The sequence below is a fragment of the Aspergillus costaricaensis genome (genome assembly GCF_003184835.1).
Source record: "Aspergillus costaricaensis CBS 115574 unplaced genomic scaffold BO79scaffold_24, whole genome shotgun sequence".
Taxonomy (NCBI): Eukaryota; Fungi; Ascomycota; class Eurotiomycetes; order Eurotiales; family Aspergillaceae; genus Aspergillus; species Aspergillus costaricensis.
The window spans coordinates 35003-55784 of NW_020291824.1; the positions used below are offsets into that span (position 1 = coordinate 35003).

The 20782-nt window shown below is 50.6% G+C and overlaps 7 protein-coding genes across 7 annotated transcripts; 3 read left to right on the forward strand and 4 right to left on the reverse strand.

The window, feature by feature from the left end:
- Window positions 1–3519: 3519 nt before the first annotated feature.
- BO79DRAFT_256999 (uncharacterized protein) lies at window positions 3520–3790 on the forward strand (the record flags this gene model as incomplete). Its single annotated transcript, XM_025686236.1, has 2 exons — window positions 3520–3601; window positions 3678–3790. The coding sequence occupies 2 exons, from the start codon at window positions 3520–3522 to the stop codon at window positions 3788–3790; spliced, it is 195 nt and encodes a 64-aa protein (XP_025537425.1).
- A 68-nt stretch (window positions 3791–3858) lies between these two features.
- On the reverse strand, window positions 3859–7058 carry BO79DRAFT_210099 (ribonucleotide-diphosphate reductase subunit RNR1). Its single transcript, XM_025682732.1, has 4 exons — window positions 6818–7058; window positions 6550–6707; window positions 5556–6496; window positions 3859–5506 (listed from the first exon to the last, which is right to left on the reverse strand). Exons 1-4 carry the CDS (start codon window positions 6834–6836, stop codon window positions 4030–4032), a joined length of 2595 nt encoding a protein of 864 aa, XP_025537426.1. The 5' UTR covers window positions 6837–7058; the 3' UTR covers window positions 3859–4029.
- Window positions 7059–7544: 486 nt separating this feature from the next.
- Window positions 7545–8291, reverse strand: BO79DRAFT_288864 (putative GPI anchored cell wall protein; the record flags this gene model as incomplete). The annotated part of the gene is made up of 3 exons (XM_025688732.1): window positions 8064–8291; window positions 7856–8004; window positions 7545–7792 (listed from the first exon to the last, which is right to left on the reverse strand). The coding sequence occupies exons 1-3, from the start codon at window positions 8159–8161 to the stop codon at window positions 7545–7547; spliced, it is 495 nt and encodes a 164-aa protein (XP_025537427.1). The 5' UTR covers window positions 8162–8291.
- Window positions 8292–9654: 1363 nt separating this feature from the next.
- BO79DRAFT_198425 (kinase-related protein) lies at window positions 9655–10550 on the reverse strand (the record flags this gene model as incomplete). Its single annotated transcript, XM_025681339.1, has 2 exons — window positions 9655–10411; window positions 10511–10550. The coding sequence occupies 2 exons, from the start codon at window positions 10548–10550 to the stop codon at window positions 9741–9743; spliced, it is 711 nt and encodes a 236-aa protein (XP_025537428.1). The 3' UTR covers window positions 9655–9740.
- Window positions 10551–11201: 651 nt separating this feature from the next.
- On the reverse strand, window positions 11202–13014 carry BO79DRAFT_198428 (uncharacterized protein). The gene is made up of 2 exons (XM_025681340.1): window positions 12865–13014; window positions 11202–12750 (listed from the first exon to the last, which is right to left on the reverse strand). Exons 1-2 carry the CDS (start codon window positions 12873–12875, stop codon window positions 11454–11456), a joined length of 1308 nt encoding a protein of 435 aa, XP_025537429.1. The 5' UTR covers window positions 12876–13014; the 3' UTR covers window positions 11202–11453.
- A 551-nt stretch (window positions 13015–13565) lies between these two features.
- Window positions 13566–15001, forward strand: BO79DRAFT_210102 (dihydrofolate synthase). The gene has a single exon (XM_025682733.1). It carries the CDS (start codon window positions 13672–13674, stop codon window positions 14920–14922), a length of 1251 nt encoding a protein of 416 aa, XP_025537430.1. The 5' UTR covers window positions 13566–13671; the 3' UTR covers window positions 14923–15001.
- A 331-nt stretch (window positions 15002–15332) lies between these two features.
- On the forward strand, window positions 15333–20584 carry BO79DRAFT_198433 (serine/threonine-protein kinase). The gene is made up of 11 exons (XM_025681341.1): window positions 15333–15513; window positions 15656–15996; window positions 16058–16192; window positions 16254–16283; window positions 16340–16404; window positions 16460–16892; window positions 16942–17733; window positions 17786–18679; window positions 18731–18935; window positions 18988–19438; window positions 19489–20584. The coding sequence occupies exons 2-11, from the start codon at window positions 15820–15822 to the stop codon at window positions 20315–20317; spliced, it is 4011 nt and encodes a 1336-aa protein (XP_025537431.1). The 5' UTR covers window positions 15333–15513; window positions 15656–15819; the 3' UTR covers window positions 20318–20584.
- The last annotated feature ends 198 nt before the right edge of the window (window positions 20585–20782 follow it).

The window sequence follows — 20782 nt, forward strand, 5'->3', positions numbered from 1 at the left end:
ATGGATGGATGGATGTATGGTGTGTATGGTACCAATTGGTATTGGGGGGGGTGAATCACCGTCGGGATCCACCGCACCAACAAGTAACAACACCAAAGAATCCATCTTCCTTACCCTCACTCTCTGTCTCTCAATCTCGCTCTCTCATGAATGAAGCCTAGACTCCACTTAGTCCAATTACTTTTTTGACCCCCCCAGACCCACACTCTTTCTTTTCCTCCCCCCACCGCCAACAGCTCGTGAACCCTCGATCTCCGCCAATGCCCGTTAAGCCCTTCACTGCCCGACCCTCACCGGTCTTCCCAGGGCAATCTCGTCCTCCATGGTTGGCAGTGGTCGGGCGCGGCCCGGAACCAGCGCAGCATCCTACTCGGTCTGATTGGGGAGCTCTCCCTCGTACCTGACGCAGCCATCTCATCTTACAGCTGTTACCATTGAAAGAAGCAAATAAAGAACACGCAAAAGAAAGTCAAAAAATACTCTACTCCGTACTTCCAGGCACACACCAATCTGGCAGGGTCTGATCGGAATCCTCGGGGTCAGGCCCAGTAGTTTGGCTGATTGGCGGTTCGCATTGACGCCAGTGTCTCACCAAGCCGTGCCTGGATGGCACAGACACCTCTCACTGGCTGAACTGGGGCCAGAGTGGGCAGTTGTTCTTCGGATTGACTTTTGAGTAGTCTGCTGGTGCGTTAGTTCAGCCACGCTCTACCGTTCCTTGCCTGCACTGACTTTTTGGTTGGGGAAATTGGGAGAAACCGCCTTTCAGCTGGAAGCGTGCGGTCATGTTGCCTGCAGGGCTCTCTTTTCCGCTTCCTTCAGGGGGATCAGCGTGGCAATCCTTGGGTCGTTCCGCCCAAAAGGAGGGAAATTGGCGGTGCCTGACCACTAAGCCACTCGACACGAGAAAACTAAATGGTGTTTTCCGAATACACAAAAAAAGTCGAACTAGACTAGGCTGGACGGGACTGAAACTACAACAATCAGGTGCCGTCATCTGTTCAGGTCCAGGTTCAGGTTTCACCGGGCCGAATGTTGATGTGGCGAACTCGGCGGGTCTTGGAGCCCATCAAAGGGAACACGGCCTATTGAAGACCAAGTTGACGTGTCGCACATCCAGGCACCGACCAGTCACATCTCGTCAGCAGCATCTCCCCTTCGCTTTGTACACAGTCCATATTTCGTGTGGTGGGAGGAAAAGAGGGGAACCATCCTTAGTGGCAGGGATGTTGCCCTGATCTGACTTTTTTGCCCTACCGGTGGGCTACTGCAGGACAGTCCAGCCGCGTCCATTCGCAAAACGACTGTCTTATTCGGTTGTTTTGGTCTTTCTTTTCGCGCCGCTAATCTAATAGTGTGGTCTAGGCAGTCCAATCCTCGGGACGAACGCCACTGGTAGATGTGAAACACACTCAATGGTGCTTTCGCACAATAAACAGTCAGATCCATCTGATGGATCTGAAATCTGAATATCAGGCGAGACGCCAAGCCAGCCAACCGGACTCTATCGCAGGGCTCCATCGTCCGTTTCATCCGTCACTCGCGTGGCTTGATCATCCACCGAGTACTACGGTGTATCTACTATCTAGACTGACTTCTGATGTGTAGTGCTGATACTTTAGATTCTACCCCTCTATCCAGTCGCATACTGAATATATTCACTGTACATTACATCATTAACAAAGATCAACATTGATTGAATGCAGCATTGATAAAAATGAAGCGGAGGATATTTCCGCATTCCACCGATCATTTTTATCAAATTCTCCATTCCAATCACCATTCCGATCGTCCTACCCGAAGTATTTCACAGAGTATCTTACTCAGAAGTATGTCCGACCTCCCATACGGTGTAAGTAAACATGCACATCCATACCACCACCACCACCAACAACAACAATCACATTGCAACAAAACAACCCCCAAATTAATTAATAAACACAACATACAACACAATGCTTACCATAGCCATCTAGACTAGATAACATATAGAAATCTACTACGGAGTTCACGGAATGACAAACACCCCCAACCCACCTGAAACCAACACAACCTAGACACTACTACCACATATAGCAAAACCACCACCGAATACTACCTACTACTAATATTTCAGTCCCATTCAATACACGGTCCAACCTGTCATCGTTAGAGTTCCAACATCTACTAAGTAGGAAAGGAGCTCAGCTCAGCTCGGCTCAACTTGCAGCCCCCAGATCCACCGCGATGGTCAAACACACTAGCCCCCAATGTTACTCAACTCAGCCTTGTTCGGCCTCGGTTAGGTGCAGATACTCGTGGGGATAAATATGCTGCGAGTAAGCTAAACTAATATCATGCTAGCTATGAAGGATGATGGAAAGGATGAGGATGAGAATAGTGTTGTTGGTAGGCGCAGGTACCCGTTCGTCAACTAAGTTGTTGGAGTTCGGAGTTGGGTGGATAGTATAACCCATTTCTTGTAGCAGCCAGCTACTATTGAGATAGGTGAAGTAGTAATTAGGACATATTTCTACTTACTTCAGGTATACACGGTATACTCAGTACGTAGTCGTGAATACTAACCAACCAAACCATCTATACACATACACCCACTACATAGGATAGTAAGTAGTCAGTCAGTCAGTCAAGATAAGAATTCGCCAAGCTCTCACTTATTGTTTTACGTACATTCACAAGCATCAGGGGTTAGGGGAAATAACCCCCATAAATAAATTAATCAATCACCTGATTTCCGAGAGTGTTGGATTGGCGCTTGCAGGGGTATGCTATACTTGAGGAATAGAACATCACTACGTTAACTGGTTGGTTACAAAGTAGCTAACTTCGTACTGAAACGGCCCGATATGACTAAGATCTGACTGGGGAACAAAACTGTCACAGATTCATCGTTAATGAAGTAGATCGTTAACTACCTTGTTACATAACTATAGTAATGAATTAATAGCTGAGCGACCTCACTAAGTAGCCAACTAGTAACTCACCATTAGACCATTAACCAACACAATGGACTCCCTAATTATCTGAGTAACTAACTACCCATCTAACGTTATGAATTCATTAACTACGTAGCTAACAATATAGCTGGAAGAGTACTAGGCGACGGAATAGAAGAAGTCGAAGATGTCACCCACAGCCTTACCCTTCCCATCTCCACCCATGGAACCGACAACTTCCGATTCAACCAGCAAATAAACTCAACATCTGACATCCACCACATACTATTCTACCTCTAGATAGTCCAGATAGCCTTTCCCACCATTAACCTTCTAGACTCTACTCAACGTCATAGCAGAAAAGTCTATGATTCATCTCTACCTGTCAGGGTGAAATATAAGATAATACCTACATACCTGCACTAACTATTCCATTAACTGTTCTACTACTACCGCAAGGAAAAATAATTTTTTTCTGGACTGAAGTGATATTCACGAGTTAACTCGTATGCATATCCCATCATTTTTCAAATGAAGAAATGGATTAAAGATAACTGACCAATGAAATAGGAAGTTGGACAAAATGGACTCCATCAAGAAGAACCTTGAAACCGCCAAGAACAAGGGCCAGGATTACTATAACCAGATGATGGGGCAGCAGCAGAGTATGTCAATCTCTTTCCTTTGTTATTGACTAGGGGAAATCGGAGTAATGCTAACGGAGATACTCTGCTCTTATAGACACCGATGCCTCCCAGTACGCCCAAGACGCCAAGAACAAGGCCAACGAGGGCATGGATAAGACCAAGCAGACGGCCAAGGATTATATGCCGGATCAGGCGGGGGATCATTAAATCATCCGTACAGTTGGTATAGGCTGATATGCTAGCTACTAAGGAATGAATATAATATAATATAGTCAGATAAATCCTATACCGAAGAAAACCATAACAGTAAATACAGTCATTTCCCATAAACCATGCGCAAGAAGCAAAAAGTATCCATCAATCTCGTGATATAATTACAACCCTGACGCCAAGACAATCAATCAAACCAGACCAGATCAGACAAGGAAAGAACACGAGGTATGTGCCTAACCCTGGCACATAATGCACGCCTCCTTGTTCTCAATGCTGCACTGGAGCACCTGCTGCGAGTAGATGTCGTTCTCGCGCTCTTCGCTCTCCTGCTGGCTGTCCTCCTCCTGGGGCCCGTTCTCCTGAGCGGAGGCATCAGCAGCAAGAGCCCGAGGGCTGCCGTTGGTGGAGCCGTTGACACCATTGACACCGTTCTCGCTGTGTCCGTTGACCGGGGCCTGGCCACGGGGAACAGCAGAGTACGTGCTGGAGGCAGCGCCGACAGCCCGCTTCTTGTACGCGGCATTGGTGCGGGCCACGTTGGTGTCCTCGACCTTGAGCTGCTCCTGGTCGACGGTGAACTGAATGGGCGCAGAGGCGGCCATTGTGCGCAGGTAGTACATGCCCGTCTTCAGACCCATCTTCCAGCCGGCAAAGTGCATGCTGGTGATCTTGCCCATGGTGGGCTCCTTCAGGTGGATGTTGAGGGACTGAGACTGGTCAATGAACGCACCACGGTCCGCGGCCATCTGCAGGATTGTGCGCTGGGAGATCTCCCACACCGTCTTGTACAGCGCCTTGATGTCACTGGGGATGTTGGGGATGTTCTGGACGGAACCACCCTCGGCAATAATGCGGTTCTTCATGTTGTCCGACCACAGGCCGAGATCGACCAGGTCCTTCAGCAGCCAGGGGTTGACCACCTGGAACTCACCAGCCAAGACACGGCGGGAGTAGATGTTGGAGGTGTAAGGCTCGAAGCACTCATTGAAGCCCAAGATCTGACTGGTACTGGCAGTGGGCATGGGAGCGACCAGCAAGCTGTTGCGGACACCAGTCTGGGCAATCTTGGCCTTGAGGGAATCCCAGTCCCAGAGGTCAGTGGGAGTGCGGTCCCACATGTCGTACTGAAGGATACCCTGGGAGACAGGAGATCCCTCGTAGGTCTCGTAAGTTCCGAACTCCTTGGCAAGATCAGACGAGGCGGTCAAACCAGCGTGGTAGATGGTCTCGAAGATCTGGATGTTCAGCTGTCTGGCCTCGGCCGAGTCGAAGGGCAGGCGAAGAGCGAGGAAAGCATCAGCCAGACCGTTGACACCCAGGGCAATGGGACGGTGACGGAAGTTGGACTTCTTGGCCTCCGGGACAGGGTAGTAGTTGATGTCAATGATCTTGTTCAGGTTACGGACCAAGACCTGGACAACCTCGTGAAGCTTGCCAAAGTCATACTCGCCGCGAGCAGCGTCGACGAAGGTAGGCAGGGCAAGAGACGCAAGGTTGCAGACGGCGACCTCATCCGGAGCGCTGTACTCAATGATCTCGGTGCAGAGGTTGGAGCTACGGATGGTTCCGAGGTTCTTCTGGTTGCTCTTCTTGTTGCAAGCATCCTTGTACAGCATGAAGGGGTTACCAGTCTCGGTCTGAGCCTCCAGAATAGCGTACCACAGCTTCTGGGCCTTGATGGTACGACGGCCACGGCCTTCCTTCTCATACCTGCAATACTATTAGCACGGGTTGCAAATACACGGACCAACAAACTTACTTCTCGTAGAGAGCGTCGAACTCATCACCGTAGACATCAGCCAAGCCAGGGGCTTCGTTGGGGCAGAACAGAGTCCAGTCACCGTTCGCCTCAACACGCTTCATGAACAGATCCGGGGTCCACAGGGCGTAGAACAGATCACGGGCTCTGACCTCCTCCTTACCGTGGTTCTTACGGAGATCCAGGAACTCGAAGACATCCGAGTGCCAGGGCTCAAGGTAGATGGCAAAAGCACCGGGACGCTTGTTGCCACCCTGGTCAACGTATCTGGCAGTGTTGTTGAAGACACGAAGCATAGGAACAAGACCGTTGGAGGTACCGTTGGTACCACCAATGTAGGAGCCAGTAGAACGGATGCGGTGCACGTTCAGACCGATACCACCGGCCGTCTTGGAGATCATAGCGCAAGTCTTCAGAGTGTCATAGATACCGTCAATGCTGTCCTCCTTCATGTCGACAAGGAAGCAAGAGGCGAGCTGGGGCTGGGGAGTACCAGCGTTGAACAGAGTCGGGGAGGCGTGAGTGAAGTACTTCTGAGACATCAAGTTGTAGGTCTCGATGGCCTTCTCAATGTCGCTGCCGTGGATACCAACGGCAACACGCATCAGCAGGTGCTGGGGACGCTCAGCCACCTTTCCGTTGATCCGCAACAGGTATGACCGCTCCAGGGTCTTGAAACCGAAGAAGTTGTAGTTGAAATCACGGTCGTACACGATAGCCGAGTTGAGTTCGTCGGCATGTTTCATAATTATTTCGTATGTCTCCTTTGATATCATTGGTGCAGGAGCATTGTTTTTGGGGTTGACATAGTGGTAGAGATCTGAGATGACCAAAGAGAACTGCTTCTTGGTCTGCTTGTGGAGGTTGGAAACGGCGATACGGGCAGCGAGAATGGCGTAATCAGGGTGTGTGACAGTCATGTACGCAGCAGTTTCGGCAGCCTAAGTCAAAATATCAGCACTTGCTCTGCCAATTGTAGCGGCTGCAAACCTACCAGGTTATCGAGTTCAACGGTAGTGACACCCTGGTAGACACCAGAGATGACCTTCTGGGTAATGGCAGCGGCATCGACATGCTCAGGGTCGAGTCCGTAACACAGCCTCGACACACGAGCAGTGATCTTGTCGAACTGCACGCGCTCTTTGCGTCCGTCTGTATTCAAAATTAGCACTGACTGTTGCAAGGGTGGCAAGGTCCATTCCGCTCAATGGACGGGCATTCATTCCACCCAGAGCAGGGAATCTTGTGCAACTCGTACTGACCTCTCTTGTAGACAAACATTTTGGACAATGAGGTTATAGACAACGAGAAAAGAAACTAGAACAAAGGGTATATGGAAATAATATTAGGGTAGTAGAGAAAAGAAGGCTTAGATATGTATAAGAGAGGATTGAGAGGAGAAATCGTCACAGAAAGAATGTCCTGAAGACAGGAGCTGAGGGGAGGATGAGAGATGAGAGGAAAGAGAAGACGGAGGGGCAGAAAGATGGGAGGAGATATTTGATGTCGCCGGGGCAAACGCGTTACGGTGGATATCCACGCGAATTTTCGTGTTTGGACTAAATGGGTTGCCCTTTGCATACGAGCCCGCTGACTGGTGCGCCGCCAATCTTTGTCCGGCTGGCGGGAACGCGCGACGAGCGCAGTCACGTGTGGGTTTCCTTTCAGTTCACGCCACGTCCCTCAGCAAATGCCGTGCTTCTTACAAATCAGCTCCGAGCCTCGGACACCGTATATCCGTTTGCAGGATATGGTTTCCGCCGACCTTCGACTACGTACCATCATGATTCCCATGCAACCTAAGCCCCACTAGGATATATTACGTATGAGCTTTCCGCCTCCCAGCGGGTTTCGGAGAGCTGCCTACGGATGCCTACACCGGTGGAGAAGACGCGGTTAAAGTGACGCGGTCTGCGCCCAATATGTACTCAACATCATTGATGTCCAAGGGTTCAGAGCCTTATAATATACGAAGCGGACTAACTGAACCTATAACGTCGCCGCAAATCCGACAAAAACAACGGCCGCAAACGCAGCAGCAGACGCGCCACGGTCAGCCGATCCCAACGAAATGGTCTCGTTAGGATGAGTGCTGGGACAAGCACTAGAGCTGGCATCGGGGACAAAGCTCGAAGTGGAGATACCGGTTGAACTAGCTATGACGGAGCTAGGCTTGGTCGGGCTGTAAAGAGCGGTGGATGGGGATGCGATGCCGGACGAGGTTGTTGGTAGGTATGCTGCATAAGTAGAGTCAAATGTCTCTCATCTTTGGCAAAGCGTCATTCAAGTTCAAAACATACCAATTGCGTAACCTGCAGATGTGCAGGTGTCTTTTAACTGCTCCAGAGCCAATTGTCTCTCATCCCCGCAAAACTCCACGATCTTGGCCCAAACCTTGCCTACGTTCGTCGCACAAATATCTTGGAGGTTATCAGAATCCGATTGAGACCTATACTGGGTTAGCAGGAGACCCAACTCAGTGCAGCTATCTCGCTGTCACAGTTATACCTCATGGCAGACACCAAACATGGCGGGGTCTGTGTAGCTACGCTGAGGCTCCCAAAGACCAGAAATGATACAAGGAAAGCGAAATGAGCGAACAACATGATGCTGTCGAGCTCTCAGAGCTCAAGCAACAAGCATATGAGAACCGGGTATGAGAAAGGCAACAAAAGAACGTAATAATGAACGATTATCCAAGCATTGGCTGGGTGTAATGCAACTACAGTAAAAGAGAGACTGCTGAGAAGCTAAAATTGTCTATGGAAAAGTGACTAGGGAGGATAAGAGTGACCAGCGTACTGATATAAAGGAGAGTGAGGCCAGACCACTCCGCCCCATGAGGCATCGACCCTGCCGATCCATCCTTCATTTCGCTGCCGGGAGTTGAAGTCTTGGCCAATGGCCCGAAGACTCGGGTGGAGTCCGCCAGGGACCAGCTCGGCTAGCGCCCGGGCCTCACTCCTATCCTTTTAGTGGACATGAGGAATAGTTATTTGTAGTCATGAGTTAATAGCTACTCGGACTGTATCTGATGAACATGCTTAGCACACCTCTTAATAGCCTCATTACCAAGTTGATGCATCATCTCTACTATCTTCCACAGTGAATAGCTAGCTGTCCACCATACCCCATAACGCAATAGTCGGAACATCTGCAATACCAAGTGACCAATGATTGTCACTTAATAGCACATACGAACTCACAATGACAACGTCCTCACCTATATAATGAGTCCCAGGTAAGGAGTCGGCCGGCTTCAAACAAGCTGCAGCATCCAGAGGGAGATGTAGCATGATCCTCAAGGGTGATATAATCTAAGAGCAGTTTCCACTTTTTATCTGGGAAGAAGAATTTACCTTAAGGGCTTGAGAGCCTGTAATAATCATAAGCAGCAATTCTCCAACAATCTATTTCCAGTAAGCATTTGACTAGGAAAGGGATCCTCTGCATCTACCCTTGCGGCAAATGCAATACAGACTGTAACACAGCTTTGCAGCCTTGGTTTCGACATTCAATATGGCAATTAAGCAGGTAATGCTAGATTTCTGGGAAAGTGATATGTGTGTGCTGCATGGTTGCTTGGAGCTAGGTGCATAGGGGAGAATCTGCATACCCACATACAACGGTAAATTGATCTGGTCAGGAGGTTGATTCCTGCTGTTCTAGCCACACACAAGCAAATAATGTGGCTTAAGCTTTTCGAAAGGTCATCATTGTTATTTCATAAAGACCTCTATCGTATACAGTCTATAGTACTCTAGATCTTTATTTGAATTGATGAGATATTCGTCCATCATGAAGGCATATAGCAAGCGTAGTAGTGGGGTCCAGCTAGTCTAGTTTTCAGGGGTTGGGGTAGGATACTAGAGGGTGATTCTTGTTCTTGGCTAAGTTTGGTAGGGGGCAAAAGGTGTGTAGAGCAGACGTAGCCATTCGAATATGGGGTAGGATGCCGGTATCGATACTACTCAAATGGTTTAACAAGTGCTATGATGCTCAATCTCAACGAGATAGTAAATTCTTTCTCCAATGTTCATTCAATGCAAGTCTTCAATAGCTAATGATCTCTCCATGCATGTCGTATATCCAAAAGTCTGGGTAATCATAAGTATAAGTCTAGTAAGTATCGAGTCTTGACCAACGTCTATAACTCTAAAATCTCCATCCACCCAAATATCCCACTCACGCATCCCACGCAGGATCAAACCGACTGACAACCAGCTCTTGCAAATCCAATCTATAATCAACAATCTCCTTCCCATTGACCAAATCATTCTCCAAGACTCTCTTCTCCGCCTCTGCCTCATCCCTCGCAATTCCAGCCTTAACATGCCTCCTAATTAATCTGTTCTTCGCAACCTCGAAATCCACCTCCACAAACCACAACTCATCCATCAACTCCGCCGCGCGATTCCACGGCTCCTTATTCAAACTCAGGTAATTCCCCTCGAAGAATATCAACCGACATGACGCCGGGATCAATATATCGTCATCAACTGGGTCCTTTACCGCATGATCAAAGCTCGGTGCATACAGACTCTGCGTCTCGGGCGTCACTTGTTCCCGCAGCGCCCGGACCAGCTGCAGAAACTTCTCCCCGTCAAAGGTGAATGCTGCGCCGCGGCGCGCGATGGCATACGCCGGGTCGGGCATCTCGGATAGCTGTGCCCGGGTTAGATGGTAGCCGTCCATGGGCACGTTGGTTGCGACTTGTGGTGATTCGGGGTGTTGCGTTAGGTAGCGCCGATTGATGCGGTTGGCCATCATGGTGGCCAGTTCTGTCTTGCCTGAGCCGGGTATCCCGCTGATGGCGATTAATAGGCGGGTGTCTTTGGGTGTGGATTGGAATTTGTCTGGGGAAACCTGGTTAGTTTTTTGCGGGGGTGATGGGGGTGCTGATTGCGGAGCATTGTTGTCCTCCTTCGTCCGGGGAAAAAAGATAGATGACTTACTCCAGATTTTATCGACTAGTCTGCTCACTTGGTCGTCCATTATTGGTGTGTGTATTATTTATAGGGGGAATAGATACGAAGAAAGTGAACTGGGGAAGAAGGTATTATAAAATTCAAGGACAGAGATCCGTGGTCCCGTGCATGCAAAGATTGGGGATGCTTTGAAGAGCGGGAAGATGCTGGATGGGAGTTAAGAGATTTGCTATGGGAAACTCTGATTCGAGAGACGCTTTCTCGGTACCTGTACCGAGTAATGGGCGACAAACAGGAGGATGGCAGTTCTGGGAGACAGCGAGAAGCTCCGACGGCGGACTCGATGGGATAAATAAGTCGGCGGGGCTTGTCGTCAGAGTGGGGGCTCGCGATCGCATTGACTCCGGCCGGGCCAGCGATAGTGAGATACGTCACAGGGGACCGGCTAACTTATCAGGCACCGCGTGGTTATACTTTGTAGGCTGTGGATGAAGGAAACTCGGCATGTTTTTGGGTATTTTTTGTATATCTCAAGATTCCAGCTGGTGGAGCATAGATGGTAATGCTTATGTGGGATATTCAAATGCCGTTCTCACTGCCATTCAAGGAACAACTGGTCAATGCATGAGGTCACATGTCCACGGCTAGCAGCAACTTGAAGTAGTATCTCATCCCAGGCTAAGCTGATACGACTCCTACTATTTCCAATACTTTAATTAAATCACACCAAATGACATTAAACAAGCCAGGTTATATGTGTACAATATGTGCCCGGATACGCACTTTAGATCAATTCCATCTCATAATGGGTAATTCCCGTCCATAACTGATTCAGCCGATTGACCCTGGCTGAGACACCATAACGCCAAACAAGAGACCCCCGCTAAGAACAACTCGAAACCACAAGCATCCCCAGATGACCTATTAACTAAATTCTCGGTATCTAACACAGTGACAGAAAGGTACATGATCACCTCGACCTGAGCGGTCCATCCACGCTATCAGTGTCGTTAGTGTCATCGTTCGCGCCGAGCCGGCGGCCAAGGGTGCGGGACAGTCCAGCTGCCGCCCACCATTCTTCGGGGATATCCTCGCGACGTGCAAGTCGATCTAAGATAGCTTGCATCTGCTGCAGGTCTGGATCGGTAGAAGTAGAAGAGGAATCGGAGAACGCAAAGGAGATGGTAGGGATAGGAGGGTGGTTGCTCATGGTTGACTGGAGATGCTGAGCACGTCTCAGTGACTCCATCTGGCGAACACGACGGTAGCGGCGGAACAGTGCGTTGGAAGAGATCCCTGTTTCGGAATCGCTGTCGGAATCGCTGGAGCTTGAATAGTCACAGGGATTTAAGAACTCGGGGTATGGATCAAGAACCATCTGGACAGTGCCCGTGCCCGTGCCTGATTCCATAGGGTTCGACATTTGCAGCGAGGTTGCCGAACTTGTGGTTGTCCCGACGGTCGAAGCATTCGTTCCAGAAGCCGATGCGGACGTGAAGGACGAATCAGCACTAGGAAGATTGGTATCCGGCGTGATCGTGGTAAGGAGAGTCTCCCATGCATCGTTGGCATGATCGTCATCGGGACTCAGACTTCTCTGTCGGTCGCCAAGACCATCAATAGCCGACTCGCGGTTGGGACGATTCGCCTCATTGATCGATCGTTCACCGACACGTCGCAGGGTAGGGAAGCCCGCCGAGATCGAAAGATCGCTTCCAAGACCATCGGGTCGAAGGAATGGGGACAGACGAGCAGCTTCTGGGCGCGCTTGGGGAGACGCAGTCCTATGGTATGCAATCGCAGGAGCAAAACGCGGTGTGAACTGGGGATGAGTCTGGTCAGGCCGGTTGGTTGTGTCATCACCCGGCGATGGACGATTGTATAGATCGGGCAGGGCCGAGCTGCGCGGTATCCTCAATCGCTGACCAGGCCGCCCATGACGGAGCGCATCGCTCAGCAGTCGCTGGCCGGCTTCGCGTCTATCGGAATCTAGGAGGCCGCGGGCCAGGTCGAACGGGTCGTCGGCGCTGCTAGAGTTCGAAAGCGGAGAGCGCACATGACGCTGAAGACCATTCGCCTCACGCTCAATCTCATCTACTAGCGGACGAGGGAAAGGCGACCGGAGGGTTGCGCTGCGCAAGGCGGAGCCGCCATAGCGCGAGGGACGACGAATACTAGCCTGACGACGAATTGCGGAGCGCGCAGTGGCACACGGGTCTTTGACGGGATTGTTCTTCGGAGCATCTGCGGAGGACTCGCAGAACAGTCTGCATCATGTCAGTCAGATATGACAGCCGTTCCGTGCGCTCTTGGCCGACGGAGTCGCGCGTAGAATCCCGACAGCGGCGAGAGTTGTGTAGGGTAAGAAATTGTGGACTCACGGAATACCCATGGCTACAGAGATGAGAAAAGAAAGGATAGGGAGCGACGGTCCAGGCAGGAAGGGAGATCAAAGAAAGAAGCCGCATCCAGAAGTAGCGTGAAGTGACGCGAGTCCTTAAATGGAGAGGGCCAGATTGCGGGGACAGCGACCAGGGCGATGTGTTGATGGAGAAACGGCGAGATTTGGTTTTCCTCGTAAGGGTAAAAAGCGGAGGCGAAGAGATTTCGCGCCTGAGGCTTGCGGTCGTAGCGCCGCGGGTTGGCCTGAGGGAAACATTGGGGGATTCTGGGTGGCTGGGAGAACCAGTGGTGGCGCCCTAATGATCATCCGCGTACAATCTAGTACAGCGCCTAAAGGCTGAAGGGAGGAAAGAGTGAATGATCAATGAGTTGTCAATTGAGATGAATCGTGACCACTGAATGTTTCACTGACAATGGCATTGATCACAACGCAGGTGATTGACTATATCCATGGATCAACTTCGAGTATACTCCCTCAGCGTTACTCTGCCAGATTGATACCATTACCTGGATTATTGTCCCTCCGACGGGGGGTATTACGTACGGTAACGACCGCTTCCGGCCTCGGCTCTCCTTGCCTTAGGCATTGATCCTTATCGGTCGGCACCTGACAGCTCCCCGATGATTATCTTGCCCGAATCCCGCGGGCAACTCAGATCGGCGCAAGTTTTCTGGAGATCAAATAGATAACACACTTTTCCCCTCCATGACCACCTCGTCCCTCATCTTCCTCTGATCATGAGGATTGGCCTCATTCAACTATCAATCATCACATACTCTGAGGGATGATTGAGCTCGGTCTTAGTCGCATAGTCCGCCTTCTCCAGCAGACGCCGCTGACTTGGAAGGCAATCCATATTGCTGGCACCAATGGCAAAGGGTCCATCAGCGCTTATCTCTCCCACCTGTTGTCGACGGGTGGTGTTCGCTGTGGCCGTTTCACCTCCCCGCATCTGATTGATCGTTGGGACTGCATCACTATCGGCGAGAAAGTCGTCCAAGAGTCACTCTTCCGGCAGATCGAAGCTAGAGTCAAGCTTCGAGATCAAACGCTGGGAATCGGTGCGAGCGAGTTTGAGCTACTGACTGCAACTGCATTCGAGATATTTAATCATGAGCGCGTTGACATTGGGGTGGTGGAGGTGGGCATGGGCGGTCGCCTGGACGCAACGAACATCCTGACCGACGTCTTGGTTTCGGTCATCGCGAAGATAGGCCTGGACCATCAGTTCCTCCTCGGCGATACTATCGAAGAAATTGCAAGGGAAAAGGCTGGAATCATGAAATCGGGTGTTCCATGTGTTGTAGATGGTACCAATTCGCCTGAAGTGCTCCGAAGCCTCGAAGACCACATCAAGGAACTTGGCATCGACGCGATCTTCACACGCCCCGATACTCCAGAGTATCACTCCCCATCGCTCGGTCGGCTCTTTGCTACACTCGATCTCCTACCTCACCAGCGAGCGAACATGTCCTGTGCGATTTCGGCCTTGAAACTTGCGCTGTCTCGATTCCGTCCCGACATCGACGTCGATGTGCTCGTTCCACAACTGTCAAAAGTCGAGTGGCCGGCGCGCCTACAAAAGCTTGTTCTGAAACCATTGGCAGATCGTGAAGAGCCTGTTCTGCTGGATGGTGCCCACAATACTCAGTCGGCGGAGGTTCTCGGAGAGTATGTGGATTACAAACTTCGTCCGCAAGGTACGAACGTCACCTGGGTCATCGCGGCCTCCCGCGGTAAGGATATAGAATCCTTGTTTCATTCTATAATCAAGGCGGGCGATCGAGTAGCGATCACTGCGTTCGGACCCGTGGATGGCATGCCCTGGGTCAAGGCCAATGATCCAGAAGAGGTGGCTTCATGTGTCCGAACAATCGCGGGTATTGGACAAGTGCAAACCTTTGGGGAAGACATCTCCGGCGCTATCCATTGGGCTTGTGAACAAGCTAGTGGCGGCCCATTGGTCATTGCTGGCAGCCTCTACCTGGCGTCGGATGTTCTACGTCTTCTCCGGGAAGCACAAAAGCAATTATAAGTCATGGCATCAGGACCAATGGTCTTTAGTGAGAGAGATACCCTTTTCCATCCGCAGCGTTTTGGCGTATCTGTACGTATATAAGCATACATTAGTTAGTTTAACGGAAGTGCATTTCCTGTTCCGAGGACCTAATCTTGTAAATCACCAATGCGCAAACCAGTCTTGCGACCTGCATATATACAGTGCAGCACTTCATTGCAGTAAGAAAACATCAATAACATGCTACGATATGCAGAGTAGTAATTGCACAGCTCGCATCATCGCGGGTGTAAGTGATACGGTGATAAGGCTGATCGGAGATCCAGCAGCGGCCGGGCGCTGCGTCATGGCCTAAGCCAGCTGGTGGTGGTCTGTGGGGAACAAGAGAAAAGGAAAGTTCAAAACACCCGCCTGTCCTGCATTTGCTCCGGCAGGCACAGCAGTCCGTGACTTTTCGTCGGTCCTTTCGCAAGCATCTGGTTGGATATCCGTGAGTCTTTCTGACAAGCGGACGATTGGATTTGCTTTTCTGGAGGGGAAATTCGATGTGTAGAGACGCGTTGAACCGGACGCGGCTCTCTCTTGACTGCGAGGACAAAGATCGTTCCTGTATGTTTTTTTTTCTTTCGTCTGAATCCACCATGAGATCATGCCATATTTTCTGCGGAGTTCAGCGCAGATTCATCTTCCTGCTGCATCTCATAATGTGTCTGAAACCTACTAACAAGATCTCTTCTGTCTGGATAAATAGTTCGTGCTGACATGAACGATCCGATCGGTTCTCTGGCGCCTGCCTTTTCTACATCTTCCCTCGTCGTCTAAGCCTACAGTTGTCGGAAGCCGAGTGCATCCAGCTGTTGAGTGTCATTATAAACAACAGCGAAAAGGGGACTTCGATCCACCCGCTGCGCGACCATGGTTTCCCGGTCCAGCGAAGCCAGTGAGGGGCCGCCGCCACCTTCCAAGGCCTCCGGTACTCCAGCCAAAACGCGACTGTCGAGACTCAACTCCAGCCCGGCTAAACAAGACAAACCGAAGGATGATAGGGTTGTCAAATCGTCTGCTAAGGATGTCGCGGAGCTTAAGGATTATGTATGGATAACGGCTTTCCCTGGTTCCCGTGATGGGAGTGGCTAATGGTGACTTAATGTAGCAATTGGGCGACTGCCTGGGTAAAGGCGCCTTTGGGTCGGTCTACCGGGCCCTGAATTGGAATACCGGGGAAACTGTCGCTGTGAAGCAGATCAAATTGGTGGATCTGCCGAAAAGTGAACTACGAGTGATTATGGTAATATCCCTCTCCGGTCGCCCCTTGTCGAGTCGCTGTCCGCTAACGCTGAGTGCTGCAGTTGGAAATCGATCTTTTGAAGAATCTAGATGTGAGATGCGACATCCGATCATGTCCCTTGTCACCCGAGCTGACCTGTGATTGTAGCATCCCAATATTGTGAAGTATCAGGGGTTCGTGAAGTCTGCGGAAACTCTAAATATCATTCTTGAGTATGTACCTTCGCATTGATTGCTGAAGCCGTGATCGGTGTAGCTGACGAGACAGATACTGTGAGAATGGATCTCTCCACTCGATCGCAAAGAACTTTGGGCGTTTCCCGGAAAACCTGGTTGGTCTCTACATGTCTCAGGTGCTCCATGGTCTTTTATATCTGCACGAGCAAGGTGTCATTCATCGGGACATCAAAGGAGCCAACATCCTTACCACGAAAGAAGGTCTGGTCAAGCTTGCAGATTTTGGTGTGGCCAGCAGGACCACTGGGCTTAGCGAGTCCAGCGTTGTTGGGACGCCGTATTGGATGGCTCCGGAGGTGATTGAACTTTCTGGTGCGACGACAGCTTCGGATATTTGGAGTCTTGGATGTACCGTGATCGAGCTTCTGGAGGGCAAGCCTCCTTACTACAATCTCCAACCTATGCCGGCTCTATTCCGCATTGTCAATGATGATCACCCTCCCCTTCCTCAGGGTGCTTCTCCGGTCAGTTTCCCGTCCCACTCTTCGTTCTCGATATCTCATTAGTATCCAGGCTGTCAAAGACTTCTTGATGCAATGCTTCCAAAAAGATCCCAATCTTCGTGTTTCCGCCAGGAAGCTCCTTAAACACCCATGGATTGTCAACGCTCGCAGGTCCGATTCCGTGGTCCCCAAGAAATCCACCGAGTATGAGGAAGCAGTCAAGAGTGTTCAGGAGTGGAACGAAGCTCTCCGTTCTCCGGATACTGGAACCCTGCGGAAGCCGTACAGATACGACGCTCAAGGTGCTGCTCTGCGCCCCGAAATGGCTCCATCTCGGTATACACCAACAAAGGATATTCTTCCCAGCCCGGTGTCCAAGCATGTGACAGATCGGTTCCGCTCGCCGGACTCCACGGAAGAAGACAATTGGGATGATGACTTTGCTACTGCCATCTCTCCCAGCGCGCTGCAGCTTCCTCACCTTCGACCACAGGACAATTTTGGCGGGATGCTTTCCTCCGAAAAGCTGAAGGCGTTTGCATCCCTAGATGGTACGGTGTTGAAGTCAGAAGACGGCTTTGATGACTTCGATGATCCTTTCTCTCAACAGCCCGGTGAATCGGATCCTCTTCGGACCATTCGCCCTTACTCGGCCAAACCGACCGGGATGGAGAACATGTCACAGCAGACGAAACCCACAATAACTGCAATGCACCACAATGTACCTGTTCTCAAGACCCCTGTGCCACCTTTAAGACCGCAGCGCCCGACATCGTATTTCAAGGAGAACTCGGTTGAAGACTACTCCGACCTCATCTCTGCAAATGAAGATATCTTGGATGATAAGCTCAGTGCTTTCCAGGTAAGAATATCCCCTGCTGGGTTATTAGTATGCGTCTTCTTATGCATCTTAGGATATCGACGAAGAGGGCAGCGATATATCGATCCCCTCACCTTCGAAGGAGGTAGTCCGGTATCAGGCATCACCGGATCGTGATGAAGATCATCAGCCGCAGCTTAGGAAACGGATATCTGTCAAGCGCCACCGATCAGCAATAGAAATACAAAAGTTCGCAGAAAATGAGCGAGACGAAGACTTCTCTGACATTCTAGGAGCTGATGAGGTTGCCTTGGATAAGCCCGAAAGCGATGAGGGCTCAGATCGGAGTACGCTGATGTTGAACTCAAAGCTATCGAACAATTCATGGCTTGGTGATCAAGATGATGAGGACGATCCGTTCGCCCAGCTCGAAGAAGGACTCGATGAGGTGGATCTGGAAGCTAACATCGCTCGTGACAAATACGCACGTCTACGGGGTCAAGTCGAGGGTCTTGTCAGCTCTCTGAAGACGTCTCAAGATGAAGATGTGCTTGGAGAAATCTCGGAGCAACTGCTAACCGTGTTCTGTGACCTTCCAGAGACGAAGAACATCATCATTAGCGCTCACGGGATGCTACCGATTCTAGAAATCCTTGACATTTGCCGTCGGCGCGACATCATTCTGTGCTTGTTGCGGATTGTCAACGCCATCATTTTCAATGACTATGAGATCCAAGAGAACCTCTGTTTCGTCGGAGGTATTCCAATCATCAACGAATTTGCCTCCAAGAAATATCCGAGAGAGATTCGACTAGAAGCAGCGGCCTTTGTGCAGCAGATGTATCAAACTTCTACTCTTACCCTCCAGATGTTCGTCAGTGCTGGTGGTCTCAACGTATTGGTCGAGTTCTTGGAAGACGACTACGAAGATGAACGCGACCTCGTTCTCATTGGGGTGAACGGTATCTGGAGTGTTTTTGATTTACAGGTATGTTCGACTGCAGATTAACCTGCTCGTTCAGACGCTGACTCGATTTAGGGTTCGACGCCGAAAAATGATTTCTGCAGGATTCTATCACGCAATTCTGTCTTGGATCCCTTGTCACTTGTTTTGAGCCGAGTCTTGGACGAAGAAGGAGAATTGGCAGAAATCGTGGAAGGCCGGATAGCCAACATCTTTTTCATTTTCTCGCAGGCCGAGAATCACGTTAAGGAAATGGTTGCTGAGCGAACAGTTCTGCACAGTAAGGCGGCATCAAGTTTAGATATAAAAGACACTCCGCTAACCTGTCTCAGGGGTCCTGAAAGAGCTGAAGCGGATGACACCCGCACACCAGATCACTATGTTGAAGTTCATCAAGAATCTGTCCATGCTTTCAACAACTCTCGACTCGCTCCAGAACTCCAACGCCATTGACGTGCTTACGGACTTGTTGAGGTCGACCATCAAACGGCCGCACTTCCGGGAAGTCAGCAACCAGATTCTCAACACTATCTACAACATGTGTCGTCTGAACAAGTCCCGCCAGGAGGATGCTGCTCTGAATGGCATAGTACCGCTTCTTCAGAAGATTGTGAAGACCGAGCGGCCGCTCAAAGAGTTTGCGTTGCCGATTCTTTGCGACATGGCGCATTCAGGAAAGGTGGGACGGCGCGAACTATGGCGCAACAAGGGTCTGGCTTTCTACATTTCTCTGCTGTCGGACCCGTACTGGCAGGTGACCGCATTGGATGCTATATTTACTTGGTATGTGTCAGCGCCATGTGTAGTGACAAACCGATCTAACTCTTTGGCAGGCTCCAGGAAGAAACGGCCAAGGTAGAGGAACACCTCTTGGATAATCGCTACGACAAGATGTCATTCACGGATTCCATTGTCAGGTGCTTAACGATTTCCAAGGCGAACGCCTTCGAGAACATTCTCGAGCCACTGCAAAAGCTTCTGAGACTGAGTCCGCCTATTGCCTCGACGTTTGCGCGTCCTGATCTCTTCACGAGGCTAGGGCAGAAACTACATCATAACAAGGCCGCTGTTCGGCTGAACCTCCTGCGTATTATCTCGAGCATCTGCGATTCGAGCGAAGAACAAGGTGGCCTTCTTGCGAAATATGGACTTTTGGAAGCAATCCGGGAATTAGAGCATGACCCGGCCATCCTGGTCAGAGACATGGCTGGCAAGCTGATCCAATCCAATGAGCGCAGTGAATCGTTCAGCCTCGAGAAGCGCAAGCCTGGGATGAGGCGCAAGAGCACGTCTACCACGCCCCCGGGCTACCTTGCGAACCAGTCCGCCCCAGCCACACCACAGATCAACCGGTTCAACCAACCCAAGGCTTATTTCGATGGACGGGAAAGCCAACGACACCCGCGGCCCTCTCTCAGCAGCTCGGCTCTGGCATTACGACCAGGCAGCAGAGATGGCACTAGCCCCGCTCTGTCAGCTGGGCTCAGCAGCAGTGCCGGCCCATCGAGGAACAGACTGTCGCGAGGAGTGGCTAACAGGCTATCACAAGTAGAGCTCCTGGCCGAGGAGGAGACTCGACCGTCGAGTTCATTGTCCCGTCGACGTTCCATCCTTCCTCAGCGCCGACGACCCACGCATGCTGATTCGGACTGGGCGTCCTAATGAACCTCATGCTGGGCCAAGGTACGGTGATTGGCTCATGGGTAGACAGGAGACTGTGGAAGTAGATGGATACATAGTATTTGCATTGCATAGGATTGGAGTACTGGGTTTGTTTGTGAATTGCTTTGACTGTGTATACACATTCATTTGTCGATGTGCTTTCAGGCGGAGATGGGATCTCTCTCAGGCTGGTATTCGGGATACAGGAAGACGGAACTGTCAGGGAGGGAAAATGGCCCATGTAGATAATCATGGATAACATACGAGTGCGATTTTATGTTTTTTCTTTTCGAACTTTGAGTAGAAATTATTACTGACTTACAGTTGAGTGATTATAATTGATATACACTGTAAGGGCAATCCCGAAGTGGCGGCCAAACGGGGCTGATCGGCTTCCGATGCAGAAGTGCGACGAAAATGCGCCGCGGCGGCCAACCAGTGAACTTCTCCGCCGCATCCTCCCTC